Consider the following 23,525-nt stretch of genomic DNA (forward strand, 5'->3'; position numbering starts at 1 on the left):
AGCTACAGTATCAGAACAAGAACCGCCCCTCCGCACCGACCGTGAAATTTTCCCCAAACATTTACTCAGCAATCCACACAATTAATATTTATTTAATATTCCCCGATTTAAGTCTCTATAAAGTTCGGATTAATTTTGAGCGACGTAGCTTTGTATTATTACTGTTTAATATTGTTTCTGTGTGGGAAGCGGACTTCTTGTTTTAATATTGGTTTGGAACTTTGGATAAACAATTAAAGGAGCAGAATTCGAAAGATATTTCCGTTTACAGAGTTTTCAGCTCTACCTTCTAATATTTTCCTATTTAACTGGATTACTATCATAAATGCATTAGTCTTTACTGCTGAACAATTTGACTCGAAAGCCTGCATTTTTCTAGTATGTCTAGTACCAGCTACACTAAGTTAGTATCATTCGTTAGTTCGTCCTAAGTATTATTCGGTAGCTTATTCTTTTAAGTTAGATTCCTTGGATTTTTTTATCCAATGCGTATCTAGATTAATTTCCTTTCTATATATAAAAAATTGAACAAATCGCCATCAATCATCCTACGCAAACACTGCGAACTAATGCACTTACAGATTCCGGTCGAAAAAAAACATGAATACCTGCGTCACAATGCGTCGTCAGGTGCATTAGGTCTCCGCCATCCCTAATCCACAAAAACCATTCCATTCACCAAAATATAATCTCTTACGAATTACTCACCATTACATTACAACAGAGTTGAGGCAAACCCGCGGTGATATTAAGCAATTTTTTCGCGGTTATTACACAACCACAGCTACAAATCAAGTCCTCCTACCGAATTTGTTTTGACATGTTGGCCGTACTGAATAGGGCCCGTATCCGCACAATGATACCATAAACAATTTTTACTTTTTATCAAAGAAATAAGGCAGATGATTTCATTGCGGCCAGCCTTTGATTTCTATTGAGATCGCACGGAGATTAGCGTTCAGAAAAAAGTTAAGTGGAATTATTGGAAAATTATTGGGTGGTTGAGAGCCCACGGGATTTGTGGTTACTTTAATCTCAATTAGTTGCTTAAATACATTTAGATTTAAATATATTTTTAAATACATTATAAGGATTTTTTGAGCGTTATAATACATTAAGAAAATCCATGGAAGTTTGATTACTTGGGTATGACACGACTATTAAGTTCTATGTATTATTATATATAATATAATATAATAAAAACATTAAATATAAAGCATTTTTCTCGCGTTTTTATTTTATCTATTAATGTACCTATAAAAGTTGAAACGGCAAGTACATACTTGTACACATTTTCTGCCTATCTAATTTGATGCCAGCTTACAACAATTCAGAAACAAAGGCACATCCGTACCCCTCGAATCAAACTAACAATCTAGGTGACAAGCAGCATTGCAGCAGGTTGCTCAAACGAATTATATTAAAACTGACATAATTTCGCATTACCATCTACTTAGCATCCGCCAGCCGTCAAGCGGCATTATCTCATTGCCTCCATCAGACGCCCGCATGCTGCATCCGTTGACAGCTCGTGACCATAGACAATGGGGAGATGCTTCCATACTTGGCTTGTTTTTTGTCGCTCGCACGGAGTTCATTGGCATGAAGTTTTGGATATGATGTGAAAATTGTGACGAACCGGAAGTACCCTTTTTACAGCGGTATAATAACCGGATGTTGTTTTGAATAGGAAATATTATTGGATACGTGGCCACTCAATCATAATTAACAAGCAAAATATGGTCATTTATTACCATCAAGTCCAGATTTTTTATTAGAGAAGACTCGCATTTCAATGGATATTATTATTGGACATAGAAAACTTCTTCACGCACTGGCCAGTATCCATTAGTCTTATTAAAAAGAAATCAAAGGAGCAAATAGCATTTTAAAAATGGAAGCGTAGTATCAACAGTGGCGGCGCGTCGCGAACATCGAAATTTACTTACGTTAAATAACGAAACGCGAGCCCTCTGTTTGCGCGAAACGTCAAATAACCCCGATGGCAGGCGCTGGCCGGACAGGCAGAGTTTAAAAGTGAAATCATATTAAATAAGTTTTTGGTAAAAAATATATTTTCATACAAGCTTTTTTTGCTGACTGTACTTTTTGTTGACTGCACTTGTATTGTCACCCAAACTATATTTGCATACCAAATTTCAAGTCGATGCCATTAACTGTTGAAGAGTTCCGTCCTGCGGAGACGATCCTGGACGGAGTATCAGGATGTTGTATTGTCATTATTATTGATTATTGTATTGTCCCAGATTATTGTATTGTCACGCAATCTACATAAGTATATCAAATTTCAAGTCAATCCAACTACTGAAAGTTGGTCGAATTTAACTTGCAAGATTTTGATACAGGCAGACAAACAGACAACGGGACAGGTGAGACTAAATAAAAGCTGGTAATAAAATGTGTTAAGTAATTGCTAATCAGTACAATTTTAAGACATCCTAATTTGCAGCGTACTCAAGTGAATTGAATGAAAAAGGCTCCCTGACACAAAAGGACTTACCTAATCTAACAGAATATTATTTCGATTTGCTTAATTATGTACCTATTCATGTGAGGTACCATCAGCCAAATAAGTGGTCTACCAATTTTTAAACAAGTTCCTGAACACAGTCGTCAAGGAAAAGTTTTAGTTCTTGAATTTAATTCTTCAACGCAACGCAAATTATTTACGAATATACCTACAATATGAAATAGGTAGAAGGATGAATTTCTTTGTTTCGAGGATCAATTACTGCCGTAAATTGCCGTAAATTATGCTTTCCTTAAAACATTTTTCATCATAGCCAGCAGGAAAATACTCTCAAAGAAATCCACACGTACTTACGGTACCTATTTATTAGTTATACCGAGATACATCATTATACTAGGTTTGTATCTGAATTACTATCCTGTACGCGTACAGGCTGGCTATATATTAAGTAAACAAAAAAACGAAGCGATACATAAAAGGTTGTCAGATAGGTAGATTACAGTATTCATATCTGGAAATCCCGGCGGCCATGCTGTTTGGCATGCATATTGCATACCTATACTGAGTGCATCTCGCTCAAACTGCTTTTCGATTTCTAAGCGCTGCTTTGTTTTGTGCAAGCAGTGAGAAATGATATGGAATGCTTCTTCATACGTATGGGAAATAAAACTTAGCTATTTAATTAAAGCAATAGTTCTAAGAAATATTAACATCGTCCCACTGCTGGGCACAGGCCTCCTCTCAGAATGAGAGGGCTTGGACCGTAGTTCCCACGTGGGCCCAATGCGGATTGGGAACTTCACACACACCATTGAATTACTTCGCAGGTTTGTGCAGGTTTCCTCACGATGTTTTCCTTCACGTTAAAGCTCGTGGTAAATTCGAAAGGCAATTTCGAAAACTTAAGGTGTGAGCCAGGGTTTGAACCCACGCCCACGACCCTCTGCTTGAGGAAGATAGGTCAAACCACTAGGCCACCACGGCTATATATATAGCAGTAGGTAGTGTCCAACCGAAATTATTATTTGCAATAATTTAAAGTGAAACTGAAAACGAATTTAGACTCGTTTTTCAGTTTCAGCCTAAACCAAAATAAAACTAAAAAAGAACTTGATTTATGTGCAATTTTTGTGTATATTATTTATTACTTACTCGCGTTCCTTTTAGCTTTTGCTATTACTTATGCATTTATGATCACATTACATAAGCGATTTTTTAAATAAAGTATTTGATAGTTTGGTAGCTCAAAAAAAAGAAAGTAGGTATCTAATCTTATTATATTTGATGTGGAATAACTACTTAAGTAGCCATTAAATATTAGCAGATTACGGGCTGTTTCACCATCCATTGATTAATGTTAACTGGCGGTTAGGTGTGATGCAGTCTTTATTTGTTTTGTTCGAATAGACGGAGACGGCATCACATTTAACCGTCGGTTAACGCTAATCAATGGATGGTGTAACAGCCCCTAAAGCCGAAAGCCCACGGACCTACTTAAGTTTCGCTATTGGTTCTAGCTTTATTTCATGCCGAAAGTCCCCGATACCGAAACCGAGTGTTCGGTCGGTCACTATACCTAAGGATAAACGCGATTATACAACTACCACGAAACTAACTTCTCTAAACTTCTCTAAAGTGGTAACAGAAGCTTTTACAAATCCCCTCAAAAGGTCCTAATTCTATAAAATATTGTATTTACCCACTTGTAATCTATTGTCACTCTTTTTGGGACATGATCGCTAATTAGTCATAATCCAATCACTTGACACATGATCTGAGCACATGGCGGCTCAAGTGGCGGCCGCTGCCGCTGCCCGGGCCAGACAACATAAATCACCCCTGGATTCAATTACCCGCCTCCGATACAACCGATACAGCCTAGGGCAACGGGGATGCGACATGGACACTGACATATTGGTGTTTAGCGTTCCGTAGCTGCTGTGCCACTCCAGCTGGCTAGCTTGTTCTTACAGTGCTTTCATTCTAGCATGGTGCGGGTGAAACTTGATGCACATTTCGTTTTACTCAAAAAAAGTTGCTGCGGTCTAAATATATGGAAGTATATTTCAGTTGCATTCTGAATATGACTGGCGTAAAATATTTGAACATAAAGATGTAATACGAAATAAATTTAAGCTATCAGATTTTTATAATCAATTAATTCAGTTCATAGCACAATTAAGTAAAGAAACGTAATATGCATGTAACGTAACGTTTAGTGATGGGACCTAATGGATCTTTAGTTATATCGGTACTTATTAATTGGTAAGTAACGAATATTCTTGCAAACTCCGTTAGCCTTAAGTGACAAATAATATTCCAACCTAGAATTTCACTAATATTCTCATCAAAATTAGCGTAATAATCGGATTAATGATGACATTAATTATGATTAAGATTTTAAATTATTAGTTTTCTCGACTCAAACTTCGACACTTTGACTCTCTAGTCTTGTGATATTGACAGCTGTCACCCGCACCATGCTACAATGAAAGTACTGTAAACTATTTTGGCCACGGAATCTCATTGGAAAACTAAATTTACCAGAGGCCTATAGTAAACAACAACTAGTAAACGCTTGTTCCTTGGCAAATGGGACGGCCGCTTATTTGGGACGCCACATGTGTGGACACATTGGCGCCGTCTCATCTAGCTAAGACATCATTGAAGGCTGATGCGGCGGCTGCAACGGCCGAAACAGCAGAATGCCGTAAATATAAGAATTTGGCAAACAATTTTATATTTGCGGCGTTTGCTGTTGAAACGCTTGGTCCGTGGGGTCCCGAAGCAAAAAACGATGTAAATTCTTAAAAAAGAAGCTTGCGCGTTCCACTGGCAACCATAGGGCTGGCTCTTTCCTCGGTCAACGTATTGGCATTGCCATACAACGAGGAAACGCAGACAGCCTTATGGGCACCCTGCCCAATAGCAACGACTTGGGTGATATTGTAAATATAGATTTTTAGGATTAGAGTAAGTTAGTTTTAGTTCTTTTTTATTATTTCTGTTAATTATTGTATATATTATTTGTTTGTTTATAAATAAATTCCACTAGTAAACTGTTATGGGAGATTGTACCAATACTGCAACTTTACGCTGTCTATCGTTGACATGTAACACCAGATTTACTGTCGTAATATGGCTTATTCAGCTCCTTACTCAAACATGTTACTATACTGTAAGGAAATTCCTGTATCAAGACATTTTTCAATAATAATCGAGATATTAGCATGTTCGTATTATATATAACAAATAGTAGAATAAGTAACTTGTCACATACCACCTATAAACACCGTTGTACCTACTTATTTTACGCAAATAAATATTTCACTGAAACTCTTTACCTATTGCGTTAAATGTTGTATGAAGATCTTAAAAGTATGTAAAGTAAAGTATTCTATAATAATTTATTGAATCAGGCGTTACTTTGCGGAGGTCCATATCAATGAACTAAAATAATTTCCTTGCTCACCCGCGACCTTACGATAGCCTATCGTAAGGTCGCGGGTGAGCAAGGAATTATTTTAGTTTATTCTATAATATTCTGTAGATACCAAAGTGTATATCACCTACATATTAGAGCATTTCTAAAAAAGTTTGTACATTTTGCGGAAAGCATAGGCTAATTTGAAATTAATAATTTTGTATATTATTTTAATTGCATATTATTACCTAGTTCTTAAAGATTCTAAATAATATATTTCTTAGAGATTGTAACTATAAAATAAGCTGTAAAGTTTAATCAACTGAGTCGAGGCAGTCGATAATTCCTATTTTGTGACTAAGATTCAATTAAGTATAATAAAAACCACACACATTATTTAGTTGCTTTTATTGAAGAAATAAGGTAGCACTTATAACATTGTTGACGTTTTAATGCTAATTCTTACTCTTTTAAGGTAATTACAAAAATAATGAAGATAATTACTCCTTTACGTTACCATTTGGTCAAACGTACCCTGAAAAGTTACAAAATAATGCACATTCCTTAAGTTCCATTAATATTATTTGGAAATTATCATTATTAAATTGGTAAATATTCATCTGAAATATTTAAAATATATGATATTTTAACAAAATATAAACAAAAAATATCAAAAACTTCGTATTTTTTTACGGGACAGTAACAATAATAGGAACATTGGTAACAAATTAGGAACTCTAAGGCACAGTGTGCATTAGTCGATTTTAATATTATAATTATATTATAAATAAACACACAAAAATAGTTTTTCTTCATATTAAATAAAAAATAATTATTATGTAATTAAATCATATAATACAGGGTGAAATCAAAATGTTGATACAAAATGTTGTGTTATATTATTTTTTCATACCTTCTTATTATAAAGAGATCGCAGAAAAAACATTTAAAAATATTAAGTTTTGACGTATGTATGTAAAGTCTTTAATATTGTACATAAAAACATGAAATTAACAGTTAACAAGAGAAATAGATGTACAATGATGATGATGATCTCTCATATAAATAAACAAAAGACATTCTCAAATTTAATAGTCTACACACTGCCTTAGGGATCTTTTTTTGTTACTCCCATTTCCTAGCCATACGTTACCATTCAAAAGTAACAAAAAAGGAAGTAACGATATGGTACCCCGACACATTTAAAAATTCGTCAAAGCAAATATAACGTACAATTTGAGCAAAGAATTTAAGCATACAAATCTTGATAAAGTGTTAATAAATATAATTCATGTCAAAGTAATAAAAAATCAAAACTTACCCAAGTTTTCCAGTAACAAAAGTGGACTTTTATTTCAGTTATGACCAACCACGCACTTGTTTCAACCAGCAGTTCGATTTTTGAAATGTGACGGTTACTGTTTAAAGATGGCAAAATTATGTTAGTGTTGCCAGCTTCCTATGAAGAATCTACTAAATTTTGTAGAAATACCTTTTAAGGACGAAAATGCGGTAACAAAAACTGGAATCAAAATGGGAACTTTTTGTAGGACAAACTTTAATTTTTAATTTTTAAATATATTTCTTAGACAATCATATGAAAACATGTAGAAAATGATTGCTTGAGACTATAAGAAGGTAATAAAATAGACCACTGAATCGAGACCTTAAAACTGATTAAAAAAAACGATATTTAATGTTCGAAATTTACAATGGGACATTTAACTTTTCATACAAATTGTACTGGACGATTATTTTAAAAATATGATTTTTAAATAATCAAATACATATGTATTTAAGACAGTTAATTGTTAGTTAAGATAATGAAACGAATTTTATGTTTAATAGTTCAAATAAAATATGCAGTGGCCTCGTGATTTAAGAAAGCAATAAATCGGCAGAGGACAATGACAAACGACAAATGTACAAACTTTTTTAGAAATGCTCATTAAGTTACTGGCCGTTTTTCTATTACTTGTTACGATAGTAAACGCTGTCACGCGTACAGAAACCGAGCAGGCACATGATACATCCCTGAGCGATCCCTTCGGCCAGGGTGCCTGCGGCGGCTCCTCTACAACTTCCGTTTGTTATTCGTGCGGTTGGCTCGTTAGGGCCTCGTTCCACGCCCCGCTGGCGCCTCCAGCTCGCTTTGATTCTCGAGGGGTATCACTTGTTTGATATTTTTTCGTGTCGAGTGGTGTCTTCGAATTAAAGTACGCACCGGAGTAGACACAAGTGTACCGACGGTGTAGTGTTATTATATTATGGGATGTTTTAAAGAAATTTGTGTAATTGATTTCGATGAAAGAAGTATATTACGACGAGTACCTACCGATGTACAGTCGAGTTCATAAACTTGTGAGCAAAAATTTGATCAAAAATATCTGAACACGGCTCTATTGTTAACCGTGTTCAGATGTTTATGATACAATTTTTGCTCACAAGTTTATAAACTCGACTGTACAAGTTTTTCACTGCGTTTGATTCATAGTAGAAAAAAAATGTAAATTAAAAGTTTTTTTTACAAGTGTGCGCTTTTACATTTATTTTAGGGTGAAGGGTGACAAACGGATCCCTATTAATATCGCTACACTTCCTGCCTATCTGTTCATTACATTACATAATAATAATATAACCAACCGAATACGGTTCGTTACTACTAACTACTACTACTAGGACTAATAAGAAGTTAGTTAGTAGGTAGAACTAGTAGTTATGTATATAGGTACACATCTAATCGCCCACCCTGGCTTCGCACAGGTAGGTAGGTATAACAGAACTATGACGATGAAAATAGGATTAAATCTACTTTGCAAGCATTATCTATCCTATTCACTTTTAAACAATAAAAAAAACTTTAATTCATACAAATCTGGGCCAATCAACTATTTTACCGACACTTTGGGCGTCTCCTGCGTTACCAAAATTGTCTCTGAAAGATCTCAAAAAGATATTTCACGGATTACCTAATAGGTTGAACTTACGTAGGATGGCATGTGTTCATGTACACCATCTATAAAATTACAGAACAAAACATGTTTACTTACAAAAACCTGCAATTGTTTGAAAAATGTCGCGGACAGATTAGTGTGGGTTAAAAAGTTGATTGACCCATCTTCAAAATTAAAAGAAACATAGCTGAGAAAAATATTGGTACCTACAAGAAGAGTGCAGAAAAAAAAAATACAACACAGCCTAACAAAAACACATGTAAGTACAAATTAATTGATGTACAGATGTATAACATCTCCAAATTGCCCGGCAGCTTTTGGAAATATCAGAAAAATACTTTTTTAATAAAATACCTACCTACCTATGTTTTTTAACCGGCTACGTGCGAACGGCGCGCATTATGTGAACGCCGAGCGACACGCTGCAAGCGGCGAATATTTTTGCAGCAGCTCGTCCGCGCCATTATTAATATCTGTCAACGCCACGCGCCCCGCTTTCCCACATTCGCGTTCCAAATTCAAATCCTTCATAACAAAGACTCGATAATCTCGGCCGTGTCAATATAAATTTCATAAACTCGCTGGCAACCCCGACAAAGGGCCGCAAACATCCATGAATAATCTCCATTTTGAGGGTGTCAACACCATTTACGCGTCGTTCGCGCCAAAACAAACGTCAGTGCACAATGGCGCCGCTAATCGGGATCATAATGCTGCATTGTGGGCTGACGGCGCTGCATTGTCGTAATGAGCGACGGGCCATTAATTAGTTTAGATAGGTAATGAGGATTTGGAGTTGTGAGGCGCGTCCAGACAATTTGATGCCGTCGGATGTAGTTCAGGTAAAACTCGATCGATAAGATCACCCAGACTGAGTACAGTAGGCGCTATAAGCTAATATTTTGTCACGTACACAGCAAAGATAAGACAGTAGTTAAATTTAATATTGGTTTAATTAAATAGACATATTTATGGCATGTTTTGTTTCCCGGTACATACTTATGTGTTTAATTACATTACTTTCAATTATCATCAAAATATCTTGTGTTTTACTATATTATTATGTTGACTATGTTTTAGCTAAGTTTAAGGCTACGAGCACGTACCCATATATGCGCTTCGTAGGTTTAAGGTTAATTTAATAATTACATTATTGCAGTGCCCTTACAGGACATTCAGTATTTTGTATTGTTTCAAGGCAAATAAATTATTTTGAGTTTGAGTTTGAATTACTTCTTGGTCTTGCTTATTAGTACAACAGTTTTTCAACTAAGTGATTTGAATTACACGTAAAAATGCGTGTAATAGGCCTACGGAGTACTTCGCGTAGCAACAATGATGTAGCATATCGATAATGTCAACTCAAATCACAATCCATCAGGTGGATCGAACTTAAAGAAAAGTGGATAAACTTAACCACGAAAGCATCGATCACTCTGATCTATAGAAAACAACTTTGTCAGGTAAGTTCCCCGGCAGATATCGATCGACCTGGGTAGTTAAGGTTGCCATATACACGGTTATCCTGTGACGTTCACTGCTGGACCTTAGACTTCCCCCATATACCTCCAGTTACTTCGGTTGGAAGCGGCCTGCATCTACCGTGAACCCGCCGCTTTAATCCGTATCTCGTTGGTGGACGTCCTCGCTATGCTTGCCGATCCATGGTCTCCATGCGAGAACTTTTCAGCCCCAACGGCCATTCTGTTCTCCATGCTATACAGCCTTTAACGATCTAATTCGCTTGTGTCGGTGACCCTTGTTCTTCTACGTATCTCCTCTGGTGTAGCTTCAGCGCCTTCAACGGAGCCTTTTTTCGAGACGTGACGCTTTATGCATACTTTCTACTTTCCGTGGAAGGCTATGTGAGACTCTCTCACTTTAGGGAGCATATCCACTTAAAACACATCGGCGACGTTTGTCCACTCTGCCGTTATGGGAGCCCCATGGGGTCGCGGAAGCCTTCAACGGGGCCTACTCTGGGTTACTACTCTTCCTAGTGGACTCACCTGCGTGGGGGTAAGGTGTATGAGCGAGGCCAGGTGCTCCCGCTCCGGCGCCGATAGGTACTTCTGCTGCTTGAACCTTCGTTCCAGCTCGTACACCTGTAGAACAAGTGTGCTTTTAAAATATATATCAAAAAATTGTAAAGGCTACGAAAGTGTATGAGAAAACGCAAATGTTTTATTAAGGGAGTTCTATCTCTGTTAAATTGTAATCGCTTATTAGTTGCTTTACTATTGTTATGCTTACAAAAGTACAACCTGTAAGTATACACAGTACAAGTGCTTGAAAATATTTGGTGTGTCACGTAACGAGTGAACTGAACAAAACTATACAACAGTAATATAATTTTATAGGAGTAAATATATTACATACATCACTAATTTAGGTTTTCTGGACTAAATTAGGTTTTATTCTGTTTCTTTTGTATTGTTTCACTTATTGCACTCCAGGGTCCCAGATACAGGCTCAGCCTATTTGGGATCCGCTGGGCATAACTATACTGTAAACTTGTGAATCATTAAGCAAATAAATATTTTTGTATTTTTTTGTATATTTATAATAATGCTGTTTAATTTCAACGGTAGGGGAGACCGAGGAGAGTTGTAACAGAGGAGAATAGTGATAACGTCGATTTTTGGGAAGTTATCAACTGCTAGCGACCTCGCAACAGCAAGCGTTTGATAGTTCGAGACTTGAACTAAGTAACGCGCGCTATTGCAAGCTCGTTGTCACTACTCTCATCGGTCTCCCCTACCGGCAACGGTCACGATATAATTATAGAGTTTAGCACTAGCAGACTCTAAGCTAAACCATGGGCGGGCCGACAGGCAAAACTACAAGGTTTCATTCTAGAACTATGGAACAGGGAACCCTTAATAGGACCAATATTTTTACAAGCTAATATCCACAACTTCCGCAACTTCCGTAGTTAGATTAATATAAAATTCAGTCTGCACATTAAAACAGCAACGTAGTAACAATGTAGTATAGTCAGCAAAGATGCCCGTATATTTTCTAACGTTTGCATTACACAACCGCTCAACTATGCATCGACAGGACCCACGATGCCCAGAGCAATGTATTAAGGTCTCAAAGTAACAAATTGCCTAAAAGACATTCGATAGCGAGCAGGCTGACCCGGGAAAGGTCAATCTCCCCCACGCGTCGCCAGCCGGAAACCCCTGCGCCCCTGCGAGGAACTGCAGGGTTGCTACCTTAAAGAATTCAGAAAAGATCTACAGGGCTACTACGAAATTCGAAAATCGAAGTTCGTATCGTATCGTCCCGCCAACGCTTATTTATATTATTTAATAGGAGAGTGAGAGTTTTCGAATTTCGTAGTAGCCCTGCTGAATTTGTACCTGGCGTAGAGATCTAGTGAATAATATTTTTCCATCGCATATTGTTGGGTAAGCTCTATTATTTATCTTGCTGTCTCTATTAGCTTCACTAAACCATACAATACAAACTTTTCCAACAAATACGATGGCAATATTCATTAGATCTGTACAACAACAAAGAGTGGAATTTCTACTAATATTGTACATTGTACAAGGGTGCCTGATAAGAGAAATAAATAAAAAAAGGGCTCCCCTCAACTTTTATTTTATTTTGTTTTGTTTCTTGGATTTATTTTGTTTCGCGTAAGTACTTATCCTGTTATAGACATGTCACATTAGCACTATTTATAAGATCTATTTTAATATCCCTAAAGCAAAGTAAACTATTTCATTTCAACGAAACTCACGGTCGCCATGACGCTGTGTTAATCATTGACTGTAAAGTTTGAATAAGGTATTCCCGGTAATAATAATCTATTTATATTGCTAAATTGATGAGAATGTTCTTCGACAAGAGCAGAGTGGAGCGGGCATATGCCAATTTCGATCAATCAGATTCATCGGAAGGGTGATCGATTGTTTTTTACGACATAGGGCGGTAAACATAGATAGAAACCACTTGATGGTAAGTTATCACCATCACCTATGGTATGGACGAACGCCACTCAAGAAGATTGCGTTAAGTTGCCAGCCTAAAGAGCTAGGGTACCATACCTCTTTTGCTGGTAATTTCGCCTGCTGTCTCACTCTTTCGTAACACAGAGGAAACACTGATGCTTACCGGCCGGTATAGAAAGATGGTGGTAGTAATTCAAATGGACCTCGCAATAAATACTACCACTCAGTTCTGCACGTCTCCCTGGTGGATGGTACCTAGTTACCATCCTATCAAAACAATTATTCTGCCAACTTAACAAAAATGTATTTACAGTAGTTTCTGCCTGGCAACCCTGGTCCGGGATCGAATTAATTACAACGGCGCAGGCTGTAATATACCTACTTATACGACGGGGGCGGGGCCTGCGCCGGAAGTGGGCGGGCAAGGGAGGGGAGTGCACAATTAAATAGCCTTATACGTTTAAGTAATTTGGAGTTATATAACCAAGTTTCATGGGTCGTAAAATACGAATGGTTTTTTGTGATTTTGCTGAGCGAAGATTACCATTGCTAATGGAAGGGTTGGAAGGCGTTGGAGATGAAACAAAAGATTAAAATCCGCAGGCCTATTTTGGAATGAGTCGAGTGGTTGGACTATATAGTAACAGCCGAAATATTACGACACAAAAAGAGTCGAAATGACTTAAGTGTGTAAGTTTTAATGGAGTAATTTCATAAATATTTACTTAAAATACTCAAACGGCTTTAAGAAACAATAATGCTCTGCAGGGCTAATACGAAACCCGAAACTCGAAGTTTGTATCGTACCGTCCCTCTCTAGTATAAGTGTCAGAGTGTGCTGTCCGAGTTTCGTAGTAGCCCTGCTGCAGCTCATGCATTTTTTTAAACATTTGCATTAGAATTTTATAAAGTCAAACTCTACTAATCACGCGAGCTAAGCCGCGGCGGGTAAAGTCAGTGATTAAATGAAATTAAAAAAACCGGCCAAGAGCGTGTCGGACACGCCCGAAATAGGGTTTCGTAGCCATTACGAAAAAAATAAGTAATATTTTTCTAAGGATTTCGCATTTTGTACGAAATTTTCCAGTATATTTTATACCTTAGGCTGCTAGGTATTTACTCTTAAACTACTAATAATTCTCAAGAAAACTTAACCGTTATATTTCCTTGTAAGTTTGATATACTTACTATCATCTTGTTTTTTTTTTTTAAATCCATCCCCCGGTTTAGATGAGGGGGGGGGGACGCTCGATTTTAATGAAAATGTGCATTTTAAAGTAGAATATTTTGCAAACATATCACTGAATCGAAAATATTCGTTTTAGCAACCCCCTAATGGTTTTAAAAACCTATCCAACGATACCCCACACTACAAGGCTATGGGAGTACCATATTTTTTTTTTTAATTTTTTGTTTAACTATTTTGTCGGCATAGTTTACATATATATTCGTGCAACTTTACAGCTTTCTAGCATTGATAGTCCCTGAGCAAAGCCGCGGACGGACAGACAGACAGACATGGCGAAACTATAAGGGTTCCGTTTTTGCCATTTTGGCTACGAAACCTTAAAAAGAGAGTCAATTTTTACCAATGAATCTAGTCGCAAACCAAGATTATTTTATTTTTAGGGGGAAGTACCTATAGACAACGAACAAACATAGGGAGTACCGTTGTGTGGATATAAAAATACCTAGGGAGACCGAGGTTAGTCGTGACAGATTAGAGTTGCAACATACATACATCATACAAGCGCCTGCCTGCTGCAATGAGGGCTATCGTTTTTTGTCTCACTAGATGGCGCACTGTTGCGTGAGGTTTTTAAGTATGGCTTTCAAAGTCTGTTATTACGGGCGTGAAAACAAAGTTTAGATTAAAATCATATTTAATATACCTTAAAACCGTACCATAGAAATAACAAGCATGCCACAGTGTTGTTTAGTCCCCGTTTTGTTCGGAAAAAGGGAGGACAAAGGTTTCCGAAAGACAAAACTGTCCCAAAACACAGAATTGCCCCGGAATGCATATTTGCCATAATTAATCTCAGATATTGAAAAATATTTACAAAATTATTCTAATTATAAATAAACCCGCGTAGCTCACCCAAAACTATGAGATTTGACATTTCGGAGGCCTCACGCCACACTAGCGCCTCTAGCGGCGAATTCTTTCGCGATAGCCCTCATTGGAACCACGCATCTCAAGCTTTTTAATTTGAGGACTTCAGCAAGTAGGTTACGTATTAAAAGTAACACTTCATTTCATTCTCCAATAACTATAACAAATCTATATGTAACTACGTCTGCCATTATGACACAATGAGGGTGTTCACTGCGGCGAATTATCGCTAGATGGCGTTAGTATCGTGAGATCCGTTTGACGTTTGCTTGCGATTTTTTTTTTCGGACGGACTTTTGCTGTTAGCCTCAGACGGCTTTTACAGCTTACCGGAGAGTGGGCGAGCAATCAGATGGGCTGCTCAGCAAGTGGGTGGTTTAAACTTGGCATGCCAAAGGGTGCTCCTATCGAGCCGACCTCGGACTTTGGACGCTAAGGGAGAGTTGCAAGCAATCGGATTTTTTATGCTACGTCGTTTCGGAAGGACTACGTTAGTCTCGACTGAGAAGAAACGACAAGAAACTCAGTCGGGTTGAGGTCTGATTGGAGAAAACCTAGCCGGGACATGTAACGGTTAAAATAGTGGGGTCGCCCACGTGTGGTGTTCTGTGGGGACGGCGTCGTCGCCTCCTCCGGAGGGGGCGGTGCGGTGAGTTTAGAAAGCTAGTGTCGCCCTGTGATGTTCTTGGGCATCTGCTATCTATGTCGGCGAGCTTGGTTAGTGACGGTGATATCGTCGTCGGGGTCCGTCAGGACGTGACGGGGCCTCCGGAACCTACGGGAAACATCTGGAATCGGATGGTACTCCACCGCCTCCCTAAGGAGACGGTTGAGGTGGTGAGGAGCCGAATCGAAGTACCTAGGTGAGGACTGCTTCATAAACTGAGCGACGGTGGGAGTTTGCTTGCGATTGGCTCATTTAGTTATTTAACCAATCACGAGCAAACGTCAAACGGACCTCACGATACCACGATACTAACGCCATCTAGCGATATTTCGCCTCTGTGAACACCCTCATTACACGCAAACTTTAGCCAGTAAACTATAAACGCCTAAACACGAAGTCGCCCGACGACACCCGAGCGAGGTGTCAACAGTCCCTCCCTCACACTCTAACGCAAAGCTGGTCTAACGATCATTACGCAGAAGAGACAACTAAGTAAAACTTAGTTGTTAATTTTGTTCGATTAATCACTTCTTGTGTGCGGATTAACTTGAAAAGTGCAAGAAAAAGCTTGTGTAGGTATGAAATTAACCTGATAAGGTACCTACTAGACGTGTGCGCCGATGCTAAAATCTACGGCGGCGGGCGCCGGGCAAAAAACGGCGGCGGCGGCGTGTTTTCGGCGTGATTTCGGCGCGGAGATTTTAAATAGAACTGTTTAATTTGTAGACTAATTTTTATAACAAGATTGGATAAAATGTACAGACAATGAAGCTTTAATTGACGCCTTGCAGCGGCTGTAATTGTCACGGACAAATATCATTTTGTCCACCCGTTTTGGACTTAAACGGGACCTTTTTTCTTCTTCTCTTCTTTAAGATTCACCGTACCAGTAGAACTCGGAAGCTCTCGGAGTATACCCTATGTATGTATGAGTAACCTTATGGCTGAACGACGCTCGCTTCGACTGCAGTCTCCCGATGATGCTGAATAGACAAATTTCGAAATCCTTGCGACACGATATTCGTACCTTTAATACTGCTCGTGTTAAAGATACGATTGAGTGGAATAAAGGCTCTAAAGTGTTCGCAAGAGATATGTCTATTGGGCAAAACCAAATGACAAAGTTGAAGAGAGATGATGGCAGTGTAGCGTGGACTAAAGCGGAAGTGTTGAGGGAAATCGAGGAGTTCTATGGACGGCTCTACGAGTCGGTCACTAAGCCTGTTTTCAGCGCGACGACTCAAGACCCAAGAGCCAAACTGACCCGACACTATACAGAAGATATCCCGGACATCAGTCTGTACGAGATAAGGATGGCCCTGAAACAGCTTAAGAACAACAAGGCGCCAGGTGAGGACGGAATTACGTCAGAGCTTCGGAAGGCGGGTGGATCACCGGCTCTTAAAGTCCTTCAGAGGCTCTTTAATTCCGTCTTGCTCGAAGGCACAACGCCAGAAGCGTGGAACAAGAGCGTTATGCTGTTGTTCTTCCTTCATGAAGGGCGATAACACCCTATTGAAGACCTACAGGCCCATCTCGCTGTTGAGCCATGTTTATAAGCTGCTTTTCAGGGTCATTTTATATCGTCTCAAATGCAGGGTCGATAGCTTCCAGCCAACCGAACAAGCCGGGTTCCGAAAAGGCTACCGTAGACCACATTCATACGCTGCGGCAGGTCATACAGAAGAACGAAGAGTATAACTTGCCGCTATGTCTAGCGTTTGTGGACTACGAGAAAGCCTTTGATTCGGTCGAAACGTGGGCGGTGTTAGAGTCTCTCCAACGATGCCGTATCGTATCGACTATCGATATATCGAAGTGTTGAAGTGTTTGTATAAAAATGCCACTATGTCGGTCCGAGTACAGAAACAGAGTTCAAAGGCCCCCCTGCCCTGATGCCCTTGAAAAGAGGCGTAAGACAGGGAGATGTCATATCTTCGACACTGTTTGCTGCCGGTTTGGAAGACGCCTTCAAGCTTCTGGAATGGAAAGGACTAGGCATCAATATCAACGGCGAATACAACATCACTCACCTTCGGTTTTCCGACGATATGTGGTGGTCATGGCAAAGTCGATGGAAGAACTTAGCACGATGCTCCAAGGCCTCAATCGAGTCTCCCAACGGGTGGGCCTCAAAATGAACAGGGACAAGACAAAGGTCATGTCGAATGTCCATGTGGTGCCTACCCCTATTTGGTGGAGAATTTGGTTCTTGAAGTTGTTGACGCGTATGATACCTAGGACAAACCGTCCAATTAGGTAAGTCCAACTTCGAGAAGGAGGTCAATCATCGAATCCAACCCGGATTGTCAGCGTTTGGGAAACTCCGCAACGTCTTTTCGTACAAAATTCCTCAGTGTCCTAAGACAAAAGTCTTTAACCAATGTGTGTTGCCAGTCGCCAGTGATGACATATGGATCCGAGACGTTGTCCTTCACTATATGCCTAATAAATAGGCTCAGAGTTGCTCAGCGAGCAATGGAAGCTATGCTTGGGGTTTCTCTACGGGATCGAATCAGAAATGAGGAGATACATAGAAGGGTCACCCACCGACATAGCCAAGCGAAATAGCTCGTTGAAGTGGCAATGGGCAGGCCATATAGCACGGAGAACAGATGGCCGTTGGGGCCGAAAAGTTCTGGAGTGGAGACCGCGGATCGGCAAGCGCAGCAGGACGTCCACCAACGCGATAGAGCGATGACTTGGTTAAAGCCGCGGGTTCACGGTGGATGCAAGTCGCTGCCAACCCAAGCAACTGGATGTCTACGGGGAAGGCCTATGTCCAACAGTGGACGATCTATGGCTGAGATGATGATGATGTAACCAATGACTAATAATGATTCATTGTAGTAAAATATAGAATGCTTCGAAAGTCAGAAATTCAGTATAGAAAACATTTTGAACTCGCGCCGATTTTACGCCGATACGCTGATCGGCGGCGGCGGCGGCGAAAAAATGGCGGCGGCGGCGGCGGGTCGGCGGGCGCACACGTCTAGTACCTACATACATATTAACGAAAAAATATTTTATTGGCATTCAGATTGTCATAGGAATTGAAAATACCATTGAAACGGATTTTTATGGCAAACAATTATTATTTCACCATTCCAACGACCTTCATTTACTTCAACCCTTTATTTATAACCACAATTTTATTTCATATACCTAGGTTGATTTTTCGTCTATTATTTCTAGTGATTGAGTGTGCTCGTTTGCCCCCGGTCATATAAATATATATTTTTTAATAACATTTTTAATAGTAAATTCTTTTTTACTGACGGTTTTTTTTGTGGACTGTATTTGCATTGTCATCCAAACTACATTTCCGTACCAAATTTCAAATCGATGCCATTAAGAAGTTCTCTCTTAATAAATAAATAATTAATATCATGAGACACTTTAACACCAATTGACCTAGTCCCAAACTAAGCAAAGCTTGTAAATACTATATGGATACTAGACAACGGATAAACATACTTGTATAGATAAATACATACTAAATACATTAATAAACATCCAAGAGCCGAGAATAAGCATTCGTATTATTCATACCAATATCTGCCACGCCGGGAATCGAACCCGGGACCTCAAGCTCCGTAGTCAGGTTCTCTAACCACTTGGCCATCCGGTCGTAATGCGGAAACATTCCTGGCCGGACTACTAGAACTTCATTGCTAGGTTATTGTATTGTCAGCAGATTTAAATAAGAATGCCAAATTTCAAGTCAATTCGACTACTGCGACTTGCGATTGCAATTCGACGGAAGTTACATATACATACATTGCAGGTAAAATAAAAGCTTGTAAAAATTCTATTGTACCTAAAGCCGAGATTAGACTTGCAAGAAAAATCGTGCAAGTTACGTTACATTGCGAGGCCGTAAAGCCAACGAGTTTGTGGTGGTCAATCGAGCGCCGCAATGTAATGCAACTTGCACGATTTTTCTTGCAAGTCTAAACTCGACTTAACGATTTTACTGTAATAATGTAAACAGGGCCTTAGTTTCTCTGACGGGAGTGGGCAAGGGGCCGGCCCGTCTGACGGCAGCCACTCGCCGGCAATCAATGGCGGACAAGAGGAAGACTACGTGATCCGAAGGATAAGTCTCCTGTTACGTACTGGCAGATAACGTTTAGGGGGTTTAGTTTCGCCATGCGTCTGTGCGCCTGTCCGCGGCTTAGCTCCGAGACTTAGCACTAGAGAGCTGTAATTTGGCATGGTTTTAAATAAAGTGGTAGAATTAACTAAAAAAATATTTAGAGTAAGGATACCTAAAAGAATGGGATTTAATTTTAAAATCTCCATTCTCAACGTGAGTGGGTAATGGGACCATGGAATGGGGCGCATAATGATGCAGGGTTGATTTTAAGTCTACTTAGTATTGAATATTTGCTACATAATTACCTAATATAAAATCCTACAATTAGACATAGTACAAGCTTTATATTTATTTTATTTGTTTACATGGTCTGACAACCTACTTACCTATCCATGATACTGTATATCTGCTTCTTTAAATAATTTTTATTTTAATCCTCCAGCTACAGCAATCATGCATAGCAATCATGCAGCTATTAACTCGCAAATTATCACAGGTAGCGCCCCCTGCTGTATTATTCGTAAAATAATCGGCAAATAAATCACCCTTGCGAGCAAATACCCGCTTATATTCGGGAGGAATGAATAGAAGTTAGACGTCGAATCGTGGCTACTCATGAATTTCTACTTATTTTCTAAAGTTTGGCTAGTGAAAGATGTTTCCAGCATTTGAGTGGCAACATTATTCAAATGTCATGGGCAAACAGACCAAAGAGTATAAGAAAACAGACACTTGAGCTTGTACTATTAGCTATTCTGTGACTTGTTGAGTTGAATACTTCCGTGTGTTAAAATAGAGAGTTTCGGAAATTTACTTACTGCTGAAACATGGGCGAATGGTGTGCCACAGATTATTTTAACCATGATAAGCAAATTCAAACAAAAACAAGCAGAAAGGGAAGCCTTGTTCAAACAGAAAAAAAGAGTGTTTAGATGCGGTGACCGAATTTGTAGGTTAGTGGTTAGTAGGCAGGGCAAAATATTTTGATGCTAATATCCCTTTCAGAAGTGGTCAATACAAATGTGGTTCGTCAGATTTACTTTTTCTCAAAAATATTCGTATTAAGTAACCTTTTTATGTTTAACATATCGTTTTAAATAATTACTTATTTTCCAATAGGCATGCGATAGACAGATAAGCATAAAGTAGGCACGATTCTTATGCCTAATCTTCACTTTTGTACTATTACTTATTCTATGGTGTTACCTGGTGATACCATCTGCATTTTTTTTAATTTGCCGCGGTATTGCAGGTTCATCTTTCATTAGCCAGGCTAAAAATCAAAAGTGACAGGAAAACGGCCAGTATTCAATTATCTTAAATGCAACCTCACTGAGACGTACATTTTGTAAGCTTTTAGACGGTACAGTAAAAAGGGGAAAAAAACAGAACTTAACTTAAACTATTGTGAAATCGATCCTCCTCCCGATTCTGAACAAACTATTTTCAATTTGTCAGTTATTTAATTAACACTTGTACATTCTGCTCTGATTTGACAGTAATTCTTACTGTAAGAGCAGAATAAAATTAAGTGCAGATAAATACTACCACATAACGCGTCACTCAGAGCTAGCCTGATCATTATTATGTGCCCCATGCTTCACATGACGCCACGTCGGGCCCGGCGCGTACCGCCAGCCCGCCCATGTTGCTGACATGCCCCAGCCCCACGTGACGTCACAGCCTGGTAAGTGTCACTGACCTGCGCCTGCGTGAAGAGCACGCGCCGCTTGCGCCGCTGCGCCAGCGGGAACTGCATGGGCTTGGCGTCGGGCCCGGCGCAGGCCGCCAGCCCGCCCATGTTGTTGACGTGCCCCATGCCGCCAGACGTCGACGTCATCAGCCTGGAAACTAAAGCAGCCGCTCAGATACGCACACTTCGAATTACTCCACTAAACGCAGAAGAAAGAAGAACAAAGAAGTAAATCTTTTCGTGTAATGTCTATACGCTGTGTATAGATGCAGGCTGGAAATCAGCGCGGTAAAGCATAGTTCTCACCGCAGATGCTGAGTCTGAGCTTTTTGCCACATAGTCGTATACTCAGGCGGCACAAAATTTGACTCTTCATACAAAATTACCTATTGCATACATTTAAGGCCAGATTTTTTGCGCCCAGTATATGAGTTGAGCATACCTTCTCGCTTATAGGTAAGTATATTTTATTTATTAACAGTTTTTTCTTAGATTTTGTCACGCTCTCCCTCTGCCAATAGATTACATCGGTAGCCTTTTGATTTAATTTAATTTATACTTATTTATGTAAAAATATGTGGGTAGTCAAATTACCTGAAATAAAATGATTTTATTATTATTGAAACATGTTGTGGTTATGGTGTGGCTGTAGTACAGCAGGGCTACTACGAAACTCGAAACTGGAAGTTCGTGTCGTGCGGTACCCTCTCGCTCTCGTATTAAATGTATTGGTGCAGAGTTTCGAGTTTCGTAGCAGCCCTGCAGTTGCCATCAGATATTTCGGAACAGGCAAGTGTGATCAAAAATATCGTAACATGCACTCTAATACCGTAATAATAGAGTGCATATGTATCAGGTATTGGTGCTGGGGAGCGCTTTGGCCACGACACAGAGAATCCATCTGGGTACCTGGAGTAGTTGGTGAAAACTTACTTTTATTTTGCCAGCTCGTCTATCAGTGAGGCCCACTCGAGTTAATTGATAAAAAAATGCTTATTTCAGAGATTCAACTTCAAAAGGATTTCATTAATTTGAAAAATTAAAATCGTGCGCGGATTAATAACAGTTACACTAATGGGTGTTTTTGAAAAGAAGTGCACACTTTGTCTTTTTGAAATTTTGGAAAAAATATGGTTTTGCCTACTCAGAAATAAGAGCACAATCGATTCCGATAGTTTTAAAAATGTCCCCAAAAAATGGGACAGTTTTGGCGTGACGCGTGACAAACTGAGTCATAATATTTTGTATGAAAAATGGGGACATTTTTTTGAAACGATCGGAACCGATTTCGCTCTTAACTCTGAGTAGGAAAAACCATATTTTCCCAAAATTTCAAAAACAAAGAAAGGGCAATTTTTAAACGCATTAGTAGGTACTAATGGTTGTCTGGAAGAAATCTCTTTTAAGCGATAAGACCGTCTATTGTCCATGCTTCTTGTGTACTGTTAAATCACTGTACTGAGTTTTTTGTGTTCAATAAAGTATATTTGGTGTTCAACAGTAATAGTGTGTAATAATTAAAACAAAAAAGGAAATCAGTTAATTGGATATGGACATTCACCAAATATAAATAACGCCTGATTCAATCAATTACAAAAAGTAAATGCTTTATAGACGAAATATCAAAGTAAAATATGATTCACAATAACAGTTGCATTAAACGTGAGAAAAACGAAGACAGCGTAGAAACATTCGTTTAAGTAGAGCCACTTGCATAATGTAGTAAAATGATAATTACAGAAATTCACAATTCCACATTAAGTAAGTTGATAATTCGACTCCATTTAAATCCTAGATATAATTGCTGATGCTTCCCTGCAATCGCATTTATCCCTCGCCAGGTAAAATATTAATTATTTTCACGTGGGAGAATTAAATCTAGAGCTGGCAACATTTAAGTGCTGCCTGTTTTACTAATGATATTTTATGACACTCGGATTTTCTTTCCGTATAGATGAAAAGAGATAACCTACTGGGTAAAGATATCCCACTAATATCCTACTTATACATTATAAATGCGAAAGTTTGTGAGTGAGTGAGTGAGTATGTTTGTAACTCCTTCACGCTGAAACGGCTGGACGGATTTGGATGAAATTTGGTTGTAATAGCTGGATAT

At 38.9% G+C, this 23,525-nt stretch overlaps 1 protein-coding gene across 1 annotated transcript; it reads right to left on the bottom strand.

The window, feature by feature from the left end:
* Positions 1 to 10,878: 10,878 nt before the first annotated feature.
* LOC141432936 (thyroid transcription factor 1-like) lies at positions 10,879 to 21,561 on the bottom strand (the record flags this gene model as incomplete). The annotated part of the gene is made up of 2 exons (XM_074094769.1): positions 21,419 to 21,561; positions 10,879 to 10,974 (listed from the first exon to the last, which is right to left on the bottom strand). Coding segments are annotated over exons 1-2 (234 nt in total), but the record flags the coding sequence as incomplete, so codon positions are not given.
* Positions 21,562 to 23,525: the final 1,964 nt, after the last annotated feature.

This window comes from Choristoneura fumiferana, chromosome 11 (genome assembly GCF_025370935.1).
Source record: "Choristoneura fumiferana chromosome 11, NRCan_CFum_1, whole genome shotgun sequence".
NCBI classification, from domain to species: domain Eukaryota; kingdom Metazoa; phylum Arthropoda; class Insecta; order Lepidoptera; family Tortricidae; genus Choristoneura; species Choristoneura fumiferana.